The sequence below is a fragment of the Elephas maximus genome, chromosome 2 (assembly GCF_024166365.1).
Source record: "Elephas maximus indicus isolate mEleMax1 chromosome 2, mEleMax1 primary haplotype, whole genome shotgun sequence".
In the NCBI taxonomy this organism is placed as follows: Eukaryota; Metazoa; Chordata; class Mammalia; order Proboscidea; family Elephantidae; genus Elephas; species Elephas maximus.
In genome coordinates this window covers 76,973,360-76,999,455 of record NC_064820.1, presented here as the reverse complement: position 1 = coordinate 76,999,455, position 26,096 = coordinate 76,973,360, and the positions used below count along the sequence as shown (strand labels likewise).

Here is a 26,096-nt window from a genome sequence, read left to right as displayed (position 1 = left end):
TTTATTGACTATACAAAGGCATGCAACTCTGTGGATCATAACAAGTTATGGATAATACTGCAAAGGACGAGAATTCCAAAACACTAACTGTGCTCATGTGGAACCTGTACACAGACCAAGAGGCAGTTGTTCCAACAGAGCAAGGGGATATTGTGTGGTTTAAAATCAAGAAAGGTGTTTGTCAGTCTTGTATCCTTTCAACACACTTATTCAGTCTGTATGCTGAGCAAATTCGGCCAAGAAGCTGGACTATATGAAGAAGAACGGGGCATCAGGACTCATTAACAACCTGAGATAAACAGATGACACAACCTTGCTTGCTGAAAATGAAGAGGACTTCAAGCACTTAGTGAAGATCAAAGACTATAGCCTTCAGTATGGACTACACCTCAGCATAAAGAAAACAAAAATCCTCACAATTAGGCCAATAAGCAACATCACGATAAACAGAGAAAATGTTTAAATTGTCAATGATTTCATTTTACTTGGATCCATAATCAACGCCCATGAAAACAGCAGTCAAGAAATCAAATGACGTATTGCATTAGGCAAATCTGCTGCAAAAAACCTCTCTAAAGTGTTAAAAAGCAGAGATGTCAATTTGAGACCAAGGTGTTCCTGACCCAAGCCATAGTATTTTCAAATCCCTCATATGCACACAAATTTGGACACTGAATAAGGAAGACTGAAGAAGAATTGATCCTTTTGAATTACGGAGCTGGCAAAAAATATTGAATACACCACGGACTGCTAAAAGAACGAACAAATCTGTCTTGGAATTAAGTACAGCCAGAATGCCCCTTGGAAACAAGGATGGCAAGACTTCATCTCTAGTACTTTGGACATGTCATGAGGAGTGACCAGTCCCTGGAGGACACCATGTTTGGTAAAGTAGAGGCCAGTGAAAAAGAGGAAGACCCTTAATGAGACAGAATGACACAGAGGCTACAACAATGGGCTCAAACATAGCAACCATTGTATGGCGTAGGATCAGGCAGTGTTAAGTTCTGCTGAACACAGGGTCTTTATGAGTTGGAACCAACTCGACAGCACCTAACAGCAACAACATTAGTTTACTAAGTGCTTTGTACATAGTAGGTATTCAATAAATATTTGCTATAATTTTTTAAAAAGGTATCCAAAAGTCAGAATCGATTCCATGAGAACTAACAAGAACACATTAATTACAATGCACAGACCAGTTAATCTGCTCTCTCACCAACTGCCTGTCAATTTAATATCAAGGGGAGTGGGAAAGATAAAACTGTATTAAATATACATACATATTTCACATATATATGAAAAAATATAGTAGGGGATGAACACTGCAGCTCAGTTCTAGACCCACCCAGCCTCATCACTGCACCAGCACAAAATATTGGAAATTTTGGGAAAGGAAAAAAGACTATCCTTGAAACTACAATTGTAACTTATTATAATTTGCTACAATTTGATATTACCAGTTTTTTTTTTTTTTTAACTGAAAGTTCCCCATGGACATTCTATAACTTTTATAGTAGCCACTAAGGTCTTCTGGAAACCCTATGCGGCAGTCCTACTCTGTCCTGTAGGGTCGCTATGAGTTGGAATCAACTCGAAGGCAATGTGTTTGATTTGGTTTGGGTTTTAAGGCCTTCCAGAAGCCGTGGTTACGTAAAAGTTAAACACTTGGCTGCTAACCAAAAGGCTGGAGGTTCGAACCCACCCAGCAGCTCCTTGGGAGAGAAAAACCTGGCTATCCGCTCCTGTAACGTACAGCCTAGAAAACCCTATAGGGCAGTTCTACTCTGTCGTATAGGGTTGCCATCAGTCAAAAATCAACTTGAAGGCATCCAACAAGAAGATCTTCTAGTAGATGCTTTCTAATTCAAATAGAAGTAAAATAACAAGAAATATTTCTCAACTGTGTATCTATGTTATCATGCTAGACCCTGAGGGGGATACATTCCTGTTATTTTCAATTCAAGTATTAATAAATTTTTTCCTTAACATTCTGATAGCTTTTCCTTGGCTATCTACAAAAACATGAATGTATAAGAAACTTGACAATTGACCTTTATTATCAAATTGCACTACATTAAAAAATGTCTTGTTCTTCAGTATTTTATTAAAACTGTAAATGTTCAAGCCCTTGAACCAACAATTTCACTTTTAGAAATCTATACCACAAAAACACATATCCAAAGATAAATGTGGAAGAATATTCACTGCATTATTAGTGAAATAACATTAAAAGGAAAAAAACATCCATTAACACTACTGGTTAAATAGATGACAGCAGATCCTATAATTAAATCCAAACAGTGTTTTTAAAAAGACTGCTGTAGAATAGAATTCCAAATTTTCTTGGACTCCAGACTTTCTGGAACCACTGAGGCAGAATGAAGCCCCAAAATTATTGCCCTGAAATAATCTTTAAACCTTAAATCTAAACCAAAAATATCCCCTAAAGTCTTCTTTAAACCAAATAGTAGTTTAGCTTAATTAGTAAAGAATGTCTGCTTTGAGCACCAAGCTCTCTGAAGTACGACTGTTATTTTTACACAAATAACACATGTTATACTTTTTTTGCCAACCTCGACTTCCTCCCTGCAAGGTATTTTCATAAACCCACTATCCTAATTTTTTTTTACAGCAACATGTAAAAAAACTAGCATCGGATATTTACGAAAATACCTTGCAGAGGGGAGGGAGCAACTGGCAAAAAAAACATATAATACATTATCTGTGTAAAAATGTGGTATCTATACAGCACCAAATTGACAACAGCAATTCAAAAGATTAGACGGGAACCTTTGGGGGCAGTGAGTTTATGTTAATGGAGAAGGAACAGCTCAGAAAAGGGGGGTGAGAATGGTTGCACAACTTTAAGAATGTAATCAGTGTCACTGAATTGTACATGTAGAAATTGCTGAGCTGGTGAATGTTCTGCCGTATATATTCTCAACAAAAAATAACTTTTTTAAGTACTTACAAAAAAAAAAAAGACTACAGTTTAAAAAGACTGTAGTGGATTTATATAGATTTATAAGTACTAATAAAAATTTAAAAAGCTTCCTAGATATACTGCCAGCGGAATAAAGCAAGGTGCAAACTTGAAGAACATACTCAATGTCGCCAAATTCTACATGTAGAAACTGTTGTGTTGCCGTGTTTTGTTATGTACATTTTCACCAAGATAAAATAAAAATTTTAGAAAAAGGGAAGGTGCAATTTTTCACAGTAGCCAAAAATAACCCTAATGCTGGCAAAAAATCTAAACGTCCACCAACTGATGAATGAGCAGACAAAATGAGGCACATCTATATAACAGAACACTGTTCAGCAATAAAAAAAGAACAAACTACTGATACATGCCACAACGTGGATAAACCTCATAAACATTCTGCTAAGTAAAAGAAGATACGAGAGACCACATATTATTTCATTTATATGAAATGTCCAGAACAGGCAAATCTATAGAGAAAGACAATGAACAAGGAAGATGAAAGAAGAACTGACATATTTGAATTGTGGTATTGGTGAAGAATACTGAATATACCACAGACTGCCAAAAGAACAAACCTGTCTTGGAGGAAGTACAGCCAGAATGCTCCTTAGAAGCAAGGATAGCAAGACTTAGTCTCGATTACTTTGGACACCACATCAGGAAAACGAATCGCTAGAAAATGACATCATGTTTGATAAAATAGTTGTTGTGTGCTGTCAAGTTGATTCCAACTCATAGTGACCCTATATGACAGAGTCCTAAAACTGCCCACGGGGTTTCCTAGGCTGTAATCTTTACAGGAGCAGATTGCCAGGTCTCTTCTCCTGCTGAGCTGCTGTTGAGTTAGGGGCACCCGACCTTCAGGTTAGCCACCGAGTGCTTAACCACTGCATCACCAGGGTTCTTTTTGGTAGAGAGTCAGTGAAAACAAGGGAAACTCTTCATTAGATGGATTGATGCAATGGCTGCAACAATGGGCTAGGCTCAAACATTCCAAAGATTGCGAGGATGGCATAGGTCTGGGCAATGTTTCCTTCCATTATACATAAGGTTACCATGAGTCAGAGCCAACTCTATAGCAACTAAAAACAACACAGAGAGAAAAAGATTAGTGGCTGCCTAGGACTGGGGACGGGAAAAGGGATTAACTGTGAATGGGCCTGAGGAATCTTACTGTAAGGGGATAAAAACACCCGAAAACTGATTTATGGTGATGGCTGCACCACTGGGTATAATTACTAAAAATCAACTGCATGATTAAAATACTTCTTTCCTGTAACAGCTTTCTTGATATAATTCACATACCAAAAAATTCATCCATTTAAAGTGTACAATGCAATAATTTATAGTATATTTACAGAGGCGTGGAACTGCCAGCACAATTTTAGAACTTTTTTGTTACCCCCTTCCCCCTCCCCGAAAAAAAGCCCATACCCAAATCGCTAGGTTTTAAGAGTAGATATTTACTCATTAGTGAAAAGCTTGTTTTTAGCTGGGTTATTCATCGGTTTAATCATTTAACAACTAAGCAAATAATATTTTTTATGTATTCTCTCTCCTAGGTTCCTGTGTAAAGTATCTGACAAATTTCTACTGCCTGGGTGTAGCTAAAAAGTTCAGCTTACCCTTTTTAATCAAAAAATTCTTTCAGTGAAATTTTTGTTATTAACTGACAAGAACAGTTATAATATTGCTGGTATTGACAAAACAAGGAGGGCAATTATAATGAAGAGTTGTACTTACACAGGATCTTTTATCTGCTGATCTCAAAACACTTTACAAATAGGTAGCACCCTCATGGGGTGTCCACTGAATAGGACCTGGGACAAGTAAAATCTCATTATAACCCAATACAAAGACATTCAAATCTTTTTAATAACTCCTAAGACGAAGTAGGAAAAAAAGTTTTATCATCTATTGAAAATTTAAGTCCAGAATCACAAGGACCTTTAAAAGAACACAAATTTTCCAGTATTTACTGTTTCCTCTTGCTACCCTAATTTAAGTGAGATGACTGCTGTTAACAGATGCATATCAGTCCAGATTCCTTTTTGTGTGCATATAGAAACACGTCAATTTTAATATAAAAATTAGGATATTATACATATCACTTTGCAGCTAAATTATCAATTACTCTGAAATTCAGTTGAATTTAAATTATAAGGGTGCCAAGTCACTAAAAATGTTGTTTTTTTTTTCTAGTCTAATACACAGCCTACAAGTGAGTCCTCCGTGAAATTTCAAATATGAGTTTAAATAAGTCATTAAGCCTATTTTAAAAACCAAAATCTCTTGTAATTTTCTAATATAACTTCACAGTTACAAAACAAATATAAAATGAAAAACTGAACATATTTCCACTTGAAAAAATGCATGCCTCTGTTAACAATGTTATGAAATTCCTACTCTAATGAAAATGGAACTGTTAACAGACTTGTGTTTTAAGAGCCACGAAAATTAATAGTGGGAAAGCACAAAGAAAAAAAAGCCACAGATTTTAGTCAATGATTTGAAACTTCTTCAATAAACCTTTCAAGAACAGTAAGTTAAACACTAAAAACAAAAACCTGGGTATTCTTCATTTTGGATGAGTCCAAAAGTTGAAAAATAGGCAGAAGATAGAATGTATTTTCTAAAATCAAATTATGGATAAAAACACTGATTTTACCTAGTTTTCCTCGCTCCCTCTCTCCCTCCTTCCCTCCTTCTCTCTCTCTTTCTCCAAAAAGGTCAGGATGTGCTGCCATGCAAACAGTAATAATATGCCTAACCTTCCTCTCAACTCCAAAAACTAAATAAATATCTTCACTTCCCACCCTTTTTACAATTTCCTTTTATCCTAGCTTTTACTGACACTTATTAGATAACCTGGGATGGTCACTAGAAAATGTAACATTAGTATGTGTTTGAAACAGTCTCACTTCATGCTTCCTTCTCTGAGAAACACCATTAAAACATTCATCTAATTCAGAACATACTTCTTTTCTTTGAAGAACAGCCCCTCTAGTAAGGAAACTGCTAGAGACACTTTGCCTGGAAATTCAACAAATATACAATGACAGTCCTCTAGTGCCATCTTTGCTTTGGAAACTGCCAGGAAGAAGAATAAAATATATGCAAGCAGTTTTTCCATAGGTAAACAGGAGGTTCAACCGGGAGTTACAATATCTTCTACATAATGCTCTATTTGTACATGGAGATTTTCAGACAGGATTCACTTAAACTATCCCACACAGCCATCTGCAAGATATTGCTAAATCAAAAAATAGTCATTAAAAGATGTGGAATGAGTACTGCTCGACAGTCAGCACTATTTGATACAGGTACAAAAGTTACTAAATACATTTGCTGGTTGACGAAGGAAAGAAATCCTTAAAAACAATTTCCCCACTCCTCACATACTCCTCCCTGATCTTTTTAGTTACAACTCACCTCTTCCAGTTAGCTCCACAAGTAAATCCTTCAATCTTTCTAAATAGGTATTAAACCCAGCCCAGTGCTATGGAGTCAATTCCGACTCACAGCGACCCTATAGTATTACATGGGTTCAATAAAAATAACAGAAACAGTGACAGAATGATAACTGCTTTAATTTTATGCCTTTCACATTTTCTGTAACATGGTTTTTACTTTCAAAACGAAAAAAGTACAACTCAATTTCAGCTTTCTCAATACAAGGTTTCCCCCGCTATCTGAAAGTAAAACATTCCTATGAAATAATTTTTTAAGTCAAAATGGTATAAAGCAATTACCACTAATTTAAACAGGAAAATGTTTGAGTGTTCCCAGACCCAAAAAATCATTTATCAAATCATACCAAATAACACATACAAGCCTAAAACAACACTAACATACAGTAAAAGCATGAATGATATGAGAGATATCACTGCCCCACACATCTGTTAGTTTGTCGTACTGTGGGGGCTTGCATGTTGCTGTGATGCTGGAAGCTATGCCACCAGTATTCAAATACCAGCAGGGTTACCCATGGCATGATAAATACACAGCTTACATAAAGCAGATGCTGAGTGTACTTCCCTGGGAAGGAGCTTGGCGATGCCACTCTAGCTCCTAGGGGTACATGCTGCCTCTTTAATAGCTCGCTACAAAACAACACTGAACGACAAATGCTGAACACTATTTCCATTTTGCCTTTTTTCATAAACACGAAAACCCTCTTTGGATTCCTTTCTGTTAGAGAAAACAGGCACTAATGTAGGTCTTTCAAAAAAGCAAAATGATGTAAAGCGAACTTTCAAAACGTGGGGAATACCTGAAACTCTTTAATCTATCCTTACAAAAAGGTAGAAGGCCACCTTCTTAAACTGGCAATGAGGTCACATTAGTACTTACTGCTCCAGGCCTTTTAATTAACAAATTTTTTTAAAAAAGGAAGTAATCGAAATGTCCAAAAGGGGAGTGGTTAAAAAAAAATTCGGCCTAACCATTCTATGGAAACCTATGCAGTCACAGAAAATATTTTCAAAAAATCAGCACATGAGAAAAGTGCATGATGGTAAAATCAACTGCAAATACCAAGAAATGAAATTATATAGTAGAACCCATTTTTAATCTTGTATTTATGTAAAAAAAAAAAAACCTTAAAGGAAGCAAGCTATAGGTAATTTTTATTTTCTACTGTATTCTTGTGAGTTTTACCTATCACACAATAATGGTTATAATTTAAAAGCAGAACAGTCGTTGCTAGCTGTTGTTTCAACCAACTAAAAATTCACTCTCCTTGGTTTTAAGTCCCCACCTCTACCAATTTGCTTTACTTGTGGTGTACCTTCCTACGTTTTCCTTAAAGTCAAGCAAATATGCTTATACCTTCTATGACTTTTACTCCTGCAGTTCCATCCAGGAGTACGAATATCTCCTCTACTTCATCACATAGTTCACTTCCCAATTTAATCCTGACACTGGCCACTCCAGAAACATCCTCTAGCACTTTTACTAATAGATATAATTACAGGTCCAAGTTGCTGTTGTACTAAATCAATCATTTATTTTATAAGGATCAGCATAGAGTTCATTCCTGCGAGGTGGAAGTTAAAGATGTCCTAATGTCCAACTTTTCCAAACTGCTGTACCACTCCATCGTCTCTAACATCAACTACTCGTCTTCCCCTCAGTACTCTCCCTCCCATCTTTGGAACTCACGTACCATACTTACAGTTAAGTGGTTTATTAGGGAAGTGACAGGGTACAACTCGGGATCGGGATCAAATTGAAAGTAATAGTAACAACTCAGGATGCAATTCCTCAATCAGGACAGCTTCTTTTTGCTCTCTGTCACCAGGCCCTGCTGGGGGCCTTCTGGGGCAAGTGTTACAACTCTTGGCTCCACGGGTTGGCAAGTGGCAAGCCCCACCGTGCTGTCTCCTGCCAGTCTCCTCGTTCACCGCTATTGCTCTTACAACTGTTGTGCCATTGTCTCTATCTTCCGTGTTACAGCTCCTCTTTCTCTCTCGCTCTATGTCTCCCTCTAAGCCTAGCGGGACAGCAAAACTGAACAATCCCCTCACTGGGTTCCATATACCTCATTCACAGGGTCCCATCCCCACAAGGGTGCCATGAACCTTATTTACATTAGCAAGCTATTCAATCCGCTTGGTAAGCCAAGCTTCTCATTTGCATAGTCCCATCCAGTCATTTGGTGGGAGTTACAAAGACTATGGTTAGAAGGGCCATATTAAGTAATTCACTGCACCATACGTACTTTTTTGTTTCTCCCCACATCTGACTGGTTTATACTTATCTTAGAGGACCAAGTGGTTACTAAATTTCTTCCAACTCCAATATTCTTTAATTTTTGCATACTTGACAGCCAAACTTGTATTCCTGTTCCTTTGTAAGTGTTCATGGCACCATATATCCATATGGGATTTCTTAGGGTACTTCAGTTAACCACTCTAGAATTATGAAATCAGGATGGATAATCTCAGGAGATATCCCATGACTTGAAAAACTCCTTCCATAAGGGCCTATGCTAACCAAATGAGCAGCGTAACTTTTTTCCAATGTTGTTTACCTACATAATTTTAAAAGTTCTACAAGGATTAGAGCATTTAGGATTCAATGCGTGGGGCCTGAAAAGAACCCAGATGTCAAATTTTTATCCTTTTCATATTCAATGCTATAAAATCTTCTCCCTGAAGTGAACTTATGCAGACTAAGTCAGTATCAATTTTTCACTTCCAAATTTCTGTATTAAGGCAAACACACAAAACAACCCCCCCCCCAGAACAACAACAAAAAAAACCCCTAAGGGTCTCGCAACAAATTTTAGTGACATCTAAAATGCTGTAATTTTATAATGTCAACCTATCAAATCTACTTGAACCAATTAGATGAACCTGTAGTTTGCATTTTCATAGGCGGTCTCTTGAAAATAATTTTGGCATGACTAACAATTATGTAACAATACATTTTAACTTAGTGTATGTTATTTGTTTGTATATATATACTTTGGAAAGCAACATGAAAAACTGCTAACAGTGATTGCTTCTGGGGAGAGCCTGATGGCTGAAAAAAAGAGTGGAGCTGTTATACTGTATTTGTCCTCTTATCTTTTGAATTTTGAGCCATATAAATTTTACAAACCTGTTAATTAATATATATGTACACAGTTTTGTTTTTTTTTTTAAATATATCATCTGATGAGATTATATCCTAAGCATGCATACATCCCTACCTATGATATTTGGAAATTTCAAGTAATAAAAAGACAGCCTATATTCTAGGCCTTTATAGTTGCTTCAACTAAATTTTCTAAAGATACTATTTTTATTTTCATATGGATAAACAACCCCAATGAGTGTGTGCATATGTGTGTGTGTGTGTGGTTGTTAGTCTTTTATCTAAGTCAGCTGCCTTCAAGTCAATTCCAACTAAATTTAGATTAGATAATAACACTCTGTAATAATGCTCTGCATTCCAAGTCCTGTAATAATGTAATAATGCTCTGCATTCCAAGTCCTAGTAATAGCAACTACAGATTTTTAAAAACCATTTTAATCCTCTTAGTTTTATCCATGGAATGACAGGTCAGTTTTCGGATATGTAACCCTGCTCCACTGAAGCATAATAATACCAGTGAAACCAATAGACAAATGGAATGAGACTTCTGTACCAGTTAGCAGTCAGAGAAATAAGGAAAAAAGTACCTAAGATAATTGTTCTTCATTCATTTTTTGATGTGCTGACTGGGGATGCTGTTGTTAGCTGCCATAGTCAGCCCCAACTCACGGCGATGCCATACACAATGGAACAAAACACTGCCCAGTCCTGCTCTACCATCAGGATAGGTTGTGGACTGAACTACTGTGATCCATTGTATGAGAACCAGGGTTTACACTGACGGATTTTCAGAAATAAATCATCTGGCTTTTCTTCCTATTTCATCTTAGTCTGGAAGCTCCACTGAAGCCTATCTAGCATCACAGCAACATGCAAGACTCCACTGACAGGTAAGTGGTGGCAGCACTTGAGATGCACTGATTGAAAAAAGTACCCAAGTCTCCATAAGAAGAGAACCCGGGCCTCCAGCATGCAAGGCTAGAATTCCACCACTGAGCCACCAATGCCCCCATGGAGATAATCTCTAGTAAAGTCATCTAACTAAAATGGTGGTGATGTCAGTTCATTCAACACGACGTATGCAAAAGAATACTTGGGGTCCTTCGGTGAATGTTTTTTATGCTATATATACAACATGATTAGGTTCCAAAGATCTGGTAGCTATGCAAGTATCAGCATTCTGTGAAAATGGAGATTTTGTTTTGTTTTGTTTCAGACCGTCCATTTGCTTGACTTTTATTTAGAAAATATGACCACAGAAATAACAACAGCTAAAATTTATTTTTTTGTTTTGTTTTTTCTTTATTGTACTTTAGATGAAGGTTTACTGAACAAACTAGTTTCTCATTAAACAGTACACATATCGTTTTATGACAATGGTTAGCAACCCCACAACGTGTCAACACTCTCCCTTTTCAACCTTGGGTTCTGTATCACCACCTCTCCTGTTCCCTCCTGCCTTCTAGTCCTTGCCCCTGGGCTGGTGCGCCCTTCCTGTCTCATCTTGTTCCATGGGCCTATCCAATCCCTGGCTGAAGGGTGAACCCTAGGAGTGACTTCACCACCGAGGTGAAAGGGTGTTCCAGGGCCATACTCTCAGGGTTTCTCCCATCTCTGTCAGGCCAGCAAGTCTGGTCTTTCTTCTTGAGTTAGAATTATCTTCTACATTTTTCTCCAGCTCTGTCAGGGCCCCCTATTATGATCCCTGTCAGAGCAGTCAGTGGTGGTAGCCGGGTACCATCTAGTTGTACTGGACTCAGTCTGATGGAGGCTGTGGTAGATGTGGTCCATTAGTCCTCTGGACTAATCTTTCCCTTTTATCTTTAGTTTTCTTCATTCTTCCTCGCTCCCAAAGGGGTGAGACCAGTGGAGTATCCTAAATGGCCACTCACAGGCTTTTAAGACCCTAGATGCTACTCGCCAAAGTAGAATGTGGAACATTTTTTTTATAAACTATGTTATGCCAGTTGAGCTAGATGTCCCCCAAGACATGGTCCCCACAGCCCTCAGCCCAGCAATTCGGTCCCTCAGTGAGCTTGGATGTGTCTACGGTGTTTCCACGACCTTGCCTTGTACAAGTTGTGCTGGCTTCCCCAATATTGTATACTGTCTTAACCTTCACCAAAGTTACCACTTAACTATTGTCCATTTAGTGTTTTTCTATCCCCATCCCTCCCCTGCCTCATAACCATCAAAGATTGTTTCTTTTTGTGCATAAACCTTTTCATGAGTTTTTACAGGAATGGCCTCATACAATATTTGTCCTTTTGTGATTAATTTACTTCACCCAGCATTAAAAAAACCAAATTCACCCATGTTGTGAGATGCTTCACAGGTTCGTTATTGTTCTTTATCATTGCGTCATACTCCATTGTGTGTATGTACCATAGTTTATTTATCCATTCAACTATTAATGGGCATCTAGGTTGTTTCCATCTTTTCGCTATTGTGAACAATGCTGCAATGAACATGGGTGTACATATGTCTATCCGTGTGACTACTCTTATTTCTCTAGGATATATTCCTACGAGTGGGATTGCTGGATCACATGGTATTTCTATTTCTAGCTTTCTAAGGCAGCACCATATCATTTTCCAAAATTGTTTGTATCATTTTGCATTCCCACCAGCAGTGCATAAGAGTTCCGATCTCCCCACAGCATCTCCAACATTTGTTATTTCCTTTTTTTTTTTTTGATTTGTACCAGTAATGCCAGGGTAAGATGGTATCTCACTGTGGTTTTGACTTGCATTTTTCTAATGGCTAGTGATTCGGAGCATTTCTTCATGTGTCTGTTGGCCACCTGAATATCTGCTTTGGTGAAGTGTCTGCTCCTCTGCCCATTTTTTAATTGGGTTATTTGTCTTTTTGTTGTAGGAGTGTTGGATTCTCTTGTAGATTTTAGAGATTAGACCTTTACAGCTAAAATTTATTGATGGGCTCATCACTGTGAGGAGTCCAGCTAGAGAAGATAAAGCTGTTTAAAGCCCGGCTGCGTGACTGGAGGGCCCACAGCCCTCTTTCCACACTTCCACACTTGACCCTCCACCTGTGCAGGGTCAGAGCTTCCCTCAGGGAGCTACCTCCAGGGCTCCTCTCCCACTCCTGCAAGCCCTGTATTCAAACTATGCTCTGCCCTCCAGGCCTGGCAAGTCACTGTTGTGCTGGGAGCCTGGCCACTCATCCAGCCCCACCAAAATGGAGGCTCCAGGTCCAGTTCCACTCACTTTGTGATGTCATTAAACTTGCACACATTTCTTCCAAACACCCTCTCCAATGCTTCTTTCTTCCCTCCTTTCCCATCCCATAGCAATTTTGAGCTGCAGGGCCTCAGGTTGCATAGGAGCTGTGAACCCTGACAGGCATTCACTGGCCTGGTGCTGCCCGCACGTCCACCCACAGGCCATTACCACAGAAGAGGGCAGCCCATACAGCAGCTGGACACAACACCCCTGCCTGCAGGAGGAAATGGAGGGTGAGGGGCAGCACAGCCCAGCTTCCCAGAGGCCCTCCTTGCGGAAGGGATACTCAGCAGCTGTTGCCACCAAGCCCACCACCTCGTTAATACAAAAAGTAGTTCAATAGTAGATTTTTTACTATTGGCGTAAACGCGAAATGTCAGATAACAAGATGGCCAATAAGTGAGTAGGGATGTGTGTGTGTGTGTACATACAGATAACATGGTAAACATTTATATATAAAAAATATATATATTTTTATATATATACACACACATATATAAACACACGCATACTGATGGAGATTATTACATAAAATAAGGTTTATAAGGTAATCAATTCAAGCATGCTTACTTTGTTTTCTCTTAAATAATTATCACCTATGAAATACATTCTTTTTCTAATTTTTAAATAATTTGGCATTACATAAAAATGCAAAGCAATTTTAATTACTATAGTACAAAGTTGATGGAGATAACTTCAAGGCTATACTTTTCTTTAATTACATAATCTTCTGAAGGGCTAACAACTGTTTGTATGAATAAAAGGTAGCAGTGTGGATTTCCGCTATCAAGATTATTTCTGCTGTCCAATTTTATTAGAAAATAAGAACATTTTCAGCTTATTTATCAATGGCACAATACTTTGTGGCAAGAACCGACTTACTGGCAACAAAACACCTGTTGAGTAGAAAGTTTTTAATACATTTTTCTCTTCAGAGTATAGCATTAAGGATTTATAACAGCATATAGTTTTAGTTAAGAAAAACTATAAAGAAAAGGGCAGGATGTGTTGTTTTTAAAAGAACTTGAAGGGGGTTTGAATGATTTAAACTTTCCTCTAACAAATGCACAATGAAAAAGCTTACCTATATATGGGGAGGGGGGATGGTGGAATTAATAGGCTGTTTTGTTACAAACCTAAAATTTCAAGGGCTCCCATTACCTCACCTTGTTAGTTTCATTTCACTTTGACAGTGCCACTTTAAACACCAGGAGAAAAGTGAAATCAATACTATGAATTTTTTATTTGAAGGAATTGTTTTAAAAATTATCCTGAAATACATAAAATCCAAGTTGTCTATAAAAAGACAACTATCAAATTCTCAGAAGCTGGTTATGTAGTTAGCTCCTACATTCTTCTAGCCCATTTAGCCCTCCTTTAGAATTTTTTAAGCTCCAACTTAGAGATTTCAGCCCCAATTTCAGGCAGAAAATAAAATAAAATGCAGTCTATTTTACTATCTGTACTCAAGTTCTGTTCTAATACAATATTTAATGGAAGTGAATGCAAATACTGAAACATTAGTTAGATTTTGGAATGCTCTCTAGATTTTGGATATCAAAGATTATCCTCATTCCTTTAGTAATATGGACACACAAACACTTGTATAAAAATGTTCATAGAAGAAGGCGGACCCAAGACAGTGGAACAGACAGACGCTTCCAGCGAGCCCTCTTACAACCAAGACTCGAAAAAACAAGTGAAATGAGTATATTTACGACAAGCTAGGAGCCCTGAACATCAAAGGCAAGCTTAGAAAATGAACTGAGGGCCAGGGGGAAGAAGAGATGGTTCAGAAGCAGAGAGGAGTTACCCGACGTGAACCGTGGGGAGCCCTCAGGCACCATTCCCCAGAGCAGCAGCAGCGGGCTGGTACTAGCGTTCAGCCGCAGTTCCTCAGGGAGAAGCAGCCAGCCACACAGCCTACTCACAGCTCCAGAACCAGAGAACAGGGCTCTCAGCAAAAGCTAAGTACTTGGGGCATATTTTACTGTGGTCCCCCCTCCACTCCAGCCGGCTTCACCGGCTGATTTCCCTGGGCCTGAGATAGGCCCTGTTAAGCACCTAGAGCCATCCTCCCAGCCTTGGAGAAGAAATAAATTTGCAATTTGAGGAAAAGACAATTTGCCAGCTTCACTAACCGGGGGAGCTCAGGATAGAAGCAGTTCCTGTCCAGGCATAAACGGTCCATGGACTTTTAGTACTTTTCCCCTCTGCAGGGACCTGTGTGGGCCTATTTCAGGAGAATAGGCCCTTGTTGGTAGACTTGAACCATGTCAGCCATGTGGCAGAGAGGTGGGTGTTTCAGGTTTGTCATTGCTTTGCCAATTAAACAGGGTCCTCACCTACCCACATCAGGGATCTAAGGACTGGTGGCTCCACTCCAGTCACCCAGCCACCCGTGACAGGGGTCCAAGGATAACTGGTACCTCCGAGTCTGTATAACCAAAAACATTGGGTGCCCGTGGTCTGCCTGCAGAACGCACCCACCTGTACACTCTAGGGAACATGGACACACTTTCCTCAGAGACACATGGGGGAAAATTCTCAGGCCCCTAACTTGTTCAGAGTATGACTCCCTTCTGCAACCGGATACTGGTACCTATACCAATCACCCCTGCCCCTCTAAGACTGTAGGACAGAGCCTGTACCACACACTTAATAATTAGCTACCTGGAAACCTGAGCTGAATTCATACAAGAAAACTGAATGGACTCCTAGACTGATGTTCCTGGTAACAGCTCTAGACATCTGGGGACAGAATGTCAGAGCTCCAAAGGCAAAAATAACCAAGCCGGCTCACTCAAGCAACCCATTTGGGCATATCATATCAAAACAAAACAAAGCAGAAGCTACCACACGGTAAGCAAACATAAAATACACTAATACAATAACTTATAGATGGCTCAGAGACAACAGTCAATACCAAGTCACATAAAGAAACAGACCCTGATCACCTCAACAAGCTCTCAAAACAAAGAATCAAGGGATCTTCTAGATGAAAGTGCATTCCTGGAATTACCAGAGACAGAGTACATAAGATTAATATACAGAGCCCTTCAAGACATCAGGAAGGAAATGAGGCAATACACAGAAAAAGCCAAGGAACACAAAGATAAAGCAATTGAAGAAATTAAGAAGATTATTCAGGAACACAATGAAAAATTTAATAAGCTAGAAAAATCCATAAACAGACACCAATCAGAAATTCAAAAGATTAACAATAAAACTGAAGAAGTAGACAACTCAACAGAAAGTCAGAGAAGCAGAACCGAGCAAGTGGAAGGCAGAATTTCTGAACTTAAAGATAAAGCACTTGGGACTAATATATTTGAAGAAAAATCAGATAAAAGAATTTTAAAAAATGAAGAAAACTTAAGAATAATGTGGGACTCTATCAAGAGAAGTAACCTATGAGTGATTGGAGTACCAGAACAAGGAGGGATAACAGAAACTACAAAGAGAACTGTTGGAGATTTGTTGGCAGAAAGCTTCCCTGATACCGTGAAAGATGAGAAGATATCTATTCAAGATGCTCATCGAACTCCACATTAGGTAGATTTTAAAAGAAAGTCAACAAGACATTATAATCAACCCTGCCAAAGCAAAAGATAAAGAGAGAATTTTAAGAGCAGCTAGGGATAAACGAAAAATCACCTACAAAGGAGAGCCAATAAGAATAAGCTTGGACTACTCGGCAGAAACCATGCAGGCAAGAAGGCAATGGGATGACTCATACAAAAACGTGAAGCAAAAAAATTGCCAGCCAAGAATCTTATATCTAGCAAAACTCTCTCAAAAATGCAGGTGAAATTAGGACATTTCCAGATAAAGAAAAGTCTAGAGAATTCGTAAAAACCAAACCAAAACTACAAGAAATACTAAAGGGAGTTCTTTGGTTAGAAAATCAATAATATCAGCTATCAACCCAAGACTGGAACACTGGGCAGAGCAATCAGAAGTTAACCGAGACAGGGAAATCACAAAAATAAACCTAGATAAAAAAACGTTCAAAACAGGGAAACAGCAATGTTATTATGTAAAAGACGACAACATTAAAAAAATAAAGAGGGACTAAGAAACAGTCATAGATCTTCCATATGGAGAGAAAAACAAGGCAATACAAAGAAATAAAAGTTTGGGTTAAGTTTAGAAAATAGGGGTAAATAATAAGGTAACCACAAAGGAGACAAACTATCCTACACATCAAAATAAAATACAAAAAAAAAAAAAAAACAGAGACTCAACAGAAACAAAATCAACAAAAACGAATGTGAGGAAAGGACAATATATAAAGATAATCTACTCAGCACACAAAATTAAGTGAGAAGAAGGAACTGTCAACAACACACACAAAAAGACATCAAAATGATGGTACTAAATTCACACCTATCCATAATTACACTGAATGTAAATGGACTAAATGCACCAATACAGAGACTGACAGTGACAGAATGGATTAAATAACACAATCCATCTATATGCTGCCTACAAGAGACACACCTTAGACTTAGAGACAAAAACAAACTAAAACTCAAAGGATGGAAAAAAATGTACCAAGCAAACAACAATCAAAAAAGAGCAGGAGGGGCAATATTAATTTCTGACAAAATAGACTTTAAAGTTAAATCCATCAGAAAGGATAAGGAAGGACACTAATGATTAAAGGGACAATACACCAAGAAGATACAACCATATTAAATATTTATGCACCCAATGACAGGGCTGCAAGATACATAAAACAAACTCTATCAGCACTGAAAAGTGAGATAGACAGCTCCACAATAATAGTAGGTGACTTCAACACACCACTTTCAGTGAACGACAGGACATCCAGAAAGAAGCTCAATGAAGACACGGGAAGATCTAAACGCTACAATCAACCAAATTGACCTCGTAGACATATACAGAACACTCCACCCAACAGCAGCCAAGTACACTTTCTTTTCTAGTGCACATGGAACATTCTCTAGAACAGACCACATATTAGGTCATAAAGCAAGCCTTAGCAGAATCCACAACGCTGAAATATTACAAAGCATCTTCTTTGACCATAAGGCCACAAAAGTAGAAATCAATAACAGAAAAAGCAGGGAAAAGAAATCAAACACTTAGAAAGTGAACAACACCCTGCTCAAAAAAGACTGGATTATAGAAGACATTAAGGATGGAATAATGAAATTCATAGAATCCAGTGAGAATGAAAACACTTCCTATCAGAACCTTTAGGACACAGCGAAAGCAGTGCTCAGAGGTCAATTTATACCAATAAATGCACACATACAAAAAGAAGAAAGGGCCAAAATCAAAGATTTATCCCTACGACTTGAACAAAGAGAGCAACAAAAGAAACCCACAGGCACCAAAAGAAAACAAATAATAAAAATTAGAGCAGAACTAAATGAAATAGAGAACAGGAAAACAACTGAAAGAATTAACAAGACCAAAAGCTGGTTCTCTAAAAAAAAAAAAAACAAATTGATAAACCACTGGACAAACTGACAAAAGAAAAACAGGAGAGGAAGCAAATAACCCAAATAAGAAATGAGATGGGCAATATTATAGCAGACTCAACTGAAATTAAAAGAATCATATCAGATTACTATGAAAAACTGTATTCTAACAAATTTGAAAACCTAGAAGAAATGGATGAATTCCTAGGAACACACTACCTAACCAAACTAATACAAAGAGGTAGAACTAAATAGACCCATAACAAAAGAAGAGACTGAAAAAGTAATCAAAAAACTCCCAACAAAAAAAAAAGCCCTGGCCCGCACAGCTTCACTGCAGAGTTCTACCAAACTTTCAGAGAAGAGTTAACACCACTACTACTAAAGGTATTTCAGACCATAGAAAAGGACGGAATATTACCAAACTCATTCTATGAAGCCAGCATATCCCTGATACCAAAACCAGGTAGAGACACCACAAAAAAAGAAAATCACAGACCTATATCCCTCAGATGCAAAAATCCTCAACGAAATTCTAACCAACAGAATTCGATAACATATCAAAAAAATAATTCACCATGACCAAGTGGGATTCATACCAGGGATGGTTCAACATTAGAAAAACAATTAATGGAATCCATCATATAAACAAAACAAAAGACAAGAATCACATGATTTTATCAATTGATGCAGAAAAGGCGTCTGACAAAGTTCAACTCCCATCCATGATAAAAACCTTCAGCAAAATAGGAATAGAAGGAAAATTCCTCAACGTAATAAAGGGCATTTATACAAACCCAATAGCCAACATCATCCTAAATGGAGAGAGCCTGAAAGCATTCCCCTCAAGAACAGGAATCGGACAAGACGCCCTTATCACCATTCTTATCCAACACTGTGTTGGTGGTCCTAGCCAGAGCAATTAGGCTACATAAAGAAATAAAGGGCATCCAGACTGGCAAGGAAGAAGTAAAAGTATCTCTATTTGCAGATGACATGATCTTATACACAGAAAACCCTAAGGAATCCTCCAGAAAACTACTGAAACTAATAGAAGAGTTCAGCAAAGTATCAGGATACAAGACAAACATACAAAAATCAGCTGGATTCCTCTACACCAACAAAAAGAACACTGAAGAGGAAACCACCAAATCAATACCATTTACAGTAGCCCCCAAGAAGATACAATACTTAGGAATAAATCTTACCAGAGATGTAAAAGATTTATACAAAGAAAACTACAGTACACTTCTGCAAGAAGCCAAAACAGGCCTACATAAGTGGAAAAACATACCTTGCTCATGGATAGGAAAACTTAACATTATAAAACTGTCTACTCTACCAAAAGCGATCTATAGATTTAAAACAATTCTGATCCAAATTCCAACGACATTTTTTAATGAGATGGAGAAACAAATCACCAACCTCATATGCAAGGGAAAGAGGCCCCGGATAAGAAAAGCATTACTGAAAAAGAAGAACAAAGTGGGAGGCCTTACTCTACCTGATTTTAGAATCTATTATTCCGCCACAGTAGTCAGAACAGCCTGGTACTGGGAAAACAACAGATACATAGACCACTGGAACAGAATTGAGACTCCAGACATAAATCCATCCACATATGAGCAACTGATATTTGACAATAGCCCCAAAGCAGTTAAATGGGGAAAAGACAATCTTTTTAACAAATGCTGCTGGAATAACTGTATATCCATCTGCAAAAAAATGAAACAAGACCCATACCTCACACCATGCACAAAAACGAGCTCAAAATGGATCAAAGACCTAAATATAAAATTTAAAATAATAAAGATTATGGAAGAAAAAATAGGGACAACGCTAAAAGCCCTAATACATGGCAAAACAGTATATAAAACATTACTAACAATGCAGAAGAAAAACTAGATAACTAGGAGCTCCTAAAAATCAAACACCTATGCTCATCCAAAGACTCCACCAAAAGAGTAGAGAGATTGCCTACAGACTGGGAAAACGTTTTTAGCTATGACATTTCCAATCAACGCCTGATCTCTAAAATCTACAGGACACTGCAAACTCAACTACCAAAATACAAATAACCCAACTAAAAAATGGGCAAAAGATATGAACAGACACTTCACCAAAGAAGACATTCAGGTAGCTAACAGATACATGAGGAAATGCTCACGATCATAAGCCATTAAAGAAAAAAAAAAAAAATTAGAGGAATACAAATCAAAACTACAGCCAGATTCCATCTTACTCCAACAAGGCTGGCATGAATCCAAAAAACACAAAATAATAAACATTGGAGAGGCTGTGGAGAGACTGGAACACTTACACACTGCTGGTGGGAATGTAAAATGGTACAAGCACTTTGGAAATCGATTTGGTGCTTCCTTATAAAGCTAGAAAGAAAACTACCATACGATCCAGCAATCCCACTCCTTGGAACATATCCTAGAGAAATAAGAGCCTTTACACGAACAGATATATGCACACCCATATTCACTGCAGCACTGTCCACAACAGCAATAAGATAGAAGCAACCAAGGTGCCCATAAACGGATGAATGGATAAATTATGATATATTCACACAATGGACTACTACGCATTGATAAAAAACAGTGATGAAATCTGTGAAACATTTCGTAACATGGAGGAACCTGGAAGGTGTCATGCTGAAGTTAAATTAGTCAGTTGCAGAAGGACAAATATTGTATAAGACTACAATTATAAGAACTCGAGAAATAGTTTAAACAGAGAAGAAAATATTCTTTGATGGTTACGAGAGTGGGGAGGGAGGTAGGGTAGCAGAGGCGTAACCACTAATTAGATAGTAGATAAGAACTACTTTAGGTGACGGGAAAGACAACACACAATACAGGTGAGGTCAGCACAACTGGATTAAACCAAAAGCAGTTTCCTGAAAAAACTGAATGTTTCGAAGGCCAGTGTAGCAGGGGCGGGGTTTTGGGGACCATGGTTTCAAGGGACATCTAAGTCAATTGGCATAATAAAATCTATTAAGAAAACATTCTGCATTCCACTTTGGAGAGTGGCATCTGGGCTCTTAAATGCAGCAAGCAGCCAGCTAAGATGCATCAATTGGTCATCAACCCACCTGGACCAAAGGAGAATGAAGAACACCAAGGACACAAGGCAATTACGAGCCCAACAGACAGAAAGGGCCACATAAACCAGAAACTACATCAGCCTGAGACCAGAAGAACTAGATGGTGCCCAGCTACAACCGATGACTGCCCTGACAGGGAAAACAACAGAGAACCCCTGAGGGAGCAGGAGACCAGTGGGATGCGGACCCCAAATTCTCATAAAAAGACCAGACTTAATGGCCTGACTGAGGCTAGAAGGACCCCGGTGGTCACAGCCCCCAGACTTCTGTTGGCCCAGGACAGGAACCATTCCCAAAGCCAACTCTTCAGACATGGATTCGACTGGACAATGGGATGGAGAGGGATGCTGATGAGGAGTGAGCTTCTTGGATCTGGGGGAAACTTGAGTTTATGTTGTCATCTCCTGCCTGGAGGGGAGATGAGTGGGTACAGGGGATTAGAAGCTGGAGAAATGAACACGAAAAGAGAAAGTGGAGGGAGGGAGCGGGCTGTCTCATTAGGAGAAGAGCGATTGGGAGTATGTAGCAAGGTGTATACGGGTTTTTGTGTGAGAGACTGACTTGATTTGTAAAACTTTCACTTAAAGTACAATAAAAATTTTTAAAAATGTTCACAGAAACATTATTATAATAGTCAAAAACATCAAACAAAGCTATGCTCAAAGCTCAATTAACAAAAAACAAAACAATTTTAAAATGTTAAGATGCAATTAAGAATTAAGTTAGCAAACTTCAAAAACACATTCATAAATCAAAAAAAATGTAAAGCATTTATAAGAACGTCAATTATCTTGTAGTAAACAATCTTGATAAGTGTTTTTAAAAATTGCAATTATAAAACCTAATAGCTAAAATTGACAAACTGATCCTGAAATTCATACAGAAATGCAAGGGACCCTGGATAGCCAGAACAATTTTGAAAAAGAAGAACTGAATTGGAAGATGCATACTTCCCCATTCCAAAACTTACTACAAAGCTACAATAATCAAAACAGTGTGGCACTGTAATAAAGATGGACAATGGAATAGAATTGAGAGTCCAGAAATAAATGCTCTTTTATCATCAATTGATTTCCAACAATGATACCAAGAGTATTCAAAGGGGGGTGGGTGGTCTTTTAAAAAAATGGTGCTGGGACATCTGGACAGCCACATGCAAAAGAATGAAGTTATACCTCTTCCTTGCACCATACACAAAAATTAACTCCAAGTGGATCATAAACCTAAACGTAAGAGCTAAAACTATAAAACACATAGAAGAAAAAAAATAAAAATAGAAGAAAACATAGAAGTAAATCTTTGTAATCTTGGGTTAGGCAAAGGGTTTTAGATAGGACACCAAAAGCATAAGTGATATCTATCTATATGGGATCAAACTGACAATGACAACTCGAAAGATTAGATAGGAAACTTAGGGGGCAGTGAGTTTATGTTAAAGGGAGAGGACCAACTCAGAAAAGGAGGGTGAGAATGGCTGCACAACTCAAAGACTGTAATCAGTGTCACTGACTTGTACAGGTAGAAGGTGTTAAACTGGTGTATGTTTTCCTTGCATATTTTCAACAATGGAATAATTTTTTTTAACAAAAGCACAACTGATCAAAGAAAAGGGATAAATTGGAGTTCATCAAAAACACTTCTGCTTCAAAAGGCACCATTAAGAAAGTGAAAAGACAACCCATAGAATAAGATGAAACATTTACAAACCATATATCTGATAAGAAACTTGTAACCAGAATATATTTAAAAGCCTTACAACGCAATAATAAAAAGACAACCCAATTAAAATACGGGCAATGAATCTGAACAGACATTGCTCCAAAGAAGATATATAAACAGGCAATAAGCACATGAAAAGATGCTCAACATCTTTAGTTATCAGGGAATTGCAAATCATAACTACAATGAACTACTTCTTCACACCCACTACGATAGCTAATATGAAAAAGACGGGAACCCTCAGACATAGCTGGCGGACTTGTAAAATGGCACAGCCACTCTCAAGAATAGTTTGGCAATTCTCAAAATGTTAGAGTCTACCCTATGATCTAGCAGTTCCACTCCTTTGCTATATACCTCAAAGAAATAAAAACATGTTCCTCAAAGAAATAAAAACGTGTCCACCCAAAAAATTTGCATACAGATGTTCATAACAGCATTATTCTGAGCAGTCAAAAACTGGAAATAACCCAAATGTCCATAAACTGATAATGGATAAATAAAATGTGGTCTATACATTTTTTTTATACATACAATGGAATATTACTCAGCAATAAAAGGGAATGAAGTCCTGATTCATGCTACAACATGAACCTTGTAAACACGCTAAGTGAAAGGAGGCAGTCACAAATTACCATATACTATGAGATTCCATTTATACAAAATGTTCAAAATAGGCAAATCTATACAGACACAAAGTGGATTAGTGGTTGCCAAGGCCTGGGGGGAAAAGAAATGGGGTATGACTGCTAATGGGTACGGGGTTTCTTTCTAGAGTGATAAAATTGTTCTAAAATTGATTGTGGTGATAGTTGCACGCCTCTGTGAACATATTAAAAACCACTGCATTGTACACTTTAAATAAGTTTATTGTATGGTAAAAAAAAAAAAAAAAACAACCTAGATGTCTAGTATTATGTTGCTTCTGGAAAACGAGTAAAATTTAAGACAAAGAACTATTAATCGATTTGATCACCAAGCGAGTCCATGCTTGAGATACTTAGAATTAAGAATTTAGGATACATTCCTTACTAACGGAAATATTTCTCCTTTAAATATTTCTAAATCTTAATTAAAATGGAAGTGCAGTATCTGCAACTGTCAGGACATAAAAATAAAATTCAGCCAAAATACGTGAGTAAACAAGCTACTTTCCTGTACATGGCCTGAACTGTACTTGCCATTACAACAAACAATAACTGCAGAAAAACATCCCACAGGGAAAGTGAGAAGTCATTCTCAAAAGAGAATATAATACTAAGAAGAGGGGTGTGGAAAGAATGAGGAACGGGAAAGAGCGCAGGGGATAAAGCGAGGTCTTAGTACATTTAAGCCCAACCAGTTCACTTGTATTAAATTCAAATTCTATATGCTTTGTGAACAGGCCCAAAGGCAAATACTGGGCACAGACCAACGAGCTGAGCTGCGAGGCCGAGAGGAAGTGCTTATCCAGCCCAACCCAGCACGGGATTTCGCGTGGAAATGGTGGGGGGCAAAGGGGATAAGATGGGGGCCTGTGGTGCGAGACGGCAGCTGGTCGCCTTTCCACCCGGCTCTAGCCTGCGCTCCCAGGCTGCGCGCAACGGGAGGCGGCCGCGTCGCCCGCCCGTCCTTCGCGTCCGAGCCGCCGCGCACACCCCTTGCGGAGCGCGCCCGGCGCCGGGAGCCTCCGGTGGGGCCGAGTCCCGTCTCCCGCCCCATCCGGCGCTTTGTCCTGAGCCCAGGAGAACAGCGGCCCCTCGGCGTCCTCGCCGCGGGCTGTGGAACCACGCTGATAGCCCCCGTCCCCGGCACGGCAGCGTCCCTAGGCGTCCGGGTCGCCCGGCGACCCGTAGCAGGCCGGACGACCCGTAGCCGGCCGGGAGAGCCGCAGCCAGGCGGGACCCAGAAGAAGGCGGTCCAAGGACGCTCGCCCTGCCGGGGGAGCCGCCACCGCCCCTCGCATACACAGGCCGACGTCAGGCACCCAGTGTCCGACACCGAAACCCACACAATTTCCAACATACTTCTCTTACCCAAAAATTCTCAACGAAATGCGCCATGACCATCGTGCCGCCGCGCCGGGTTCCGCGTCCGCGCCCGTCCGCTTGCCCGCCACTGTGTAAACACGGACCCGGCCCCCACGGCGCCGCCGCCGCCGCCGCCGCCTTCTTCTCAGTGACCGGCCCTCAGCCTTCAGGGCGCATGCGCCACCTAGCGGCTACTGCCGCCGGGCGAAAACTTGGACTACACAGCCTCGTTGAGCGCATGCGCCCTGGGATCTATTCCCGGGTTTTGGTCGCTTTCATCTCGCCCCAGCCTGGGCGCGGCTAGATTTGAGTATTCTCTTGGGAGTGGTGGAAAACCATGTCCCTGAGGAGTCACTGGGGAGACTGCCCGATCCCTCTGCAGTGTGACGATACTGGCCAGGAATCGAACCTAGGGAGGGGCCGGCTGGCGGCAGTGAAGCCCGCCTTCTTCACAAGGCTAGTTCCCCTGGCCTTCAAAGATCCCGAGTGGACCAAAGTCTAGGCAAGCTGGAATGGAGGCAACTTGGCCTCTAGCCACCTGAGGCGACGCTGAGAAACTTCGAGTTAACAGGGTGCCTTTCCTTGACCGGGAACTAAGAGCCAAAACAAAACTTTCCGAGGCCGGAAAAGGAGGAAACGCCCAGTGTCGCCTGAGAGCCACAGGAGCTGCGCGAGATCCAGAGCAGCCCGAGTCCCTGACCTCTAGCACGCCTGGAGCAAACCGGCCCAGACAGCCAAGAGCAGGAACGTGACCCGAAAGGAATGAATTTCCCTGACCCATGCAGTTTAAAAAAAAAAAAAAACTCTTTCAGGACTTGTTCGTAAGAGTCCATGGTTCTTAGCAACTTGTACATTTTGGAAAAAGAAGCAAGTTTTAACATGCCTCGACCTCACAGAGAAACTAAATCCTCTTCCCACGCCTTGCTTTCCAAAAGCTAAAAAAAAAAAGTTAAACTTTTGTTGAGGTCTCACGTTCACTATCACCAG

The 26,096-nt window shown here is 39.3% G+C and overlaps 1 protein-coding gene across 1 annotated transcript in view; it reads right to left on the bottom strand.

Moving 5' to 3' along the window:
• The window catches only part of FCHO2 (FCH and mu domain containing endocytic adaptor 2), a 148,351-nt gene extending 122,637 nt beyond the window's left edge, over window positions 1–25,714 (bottom strand). The window contains exon 1 of the mRNA XM_049865445.1: window positions 25,116–25,714. Within this exon, the coding sequence (XP_049721402.1) occupies window positions 25,116–25,148 (33 nt within the window). The 5' untranslated portion in view covers window positions 25,149–25,714. The remainder of the gene's footprint in view (window positions 1–25,115) is intronic.
• Between the last annotated feature and the right edge of the window lie 382 nt (window positions 25,715–26,096).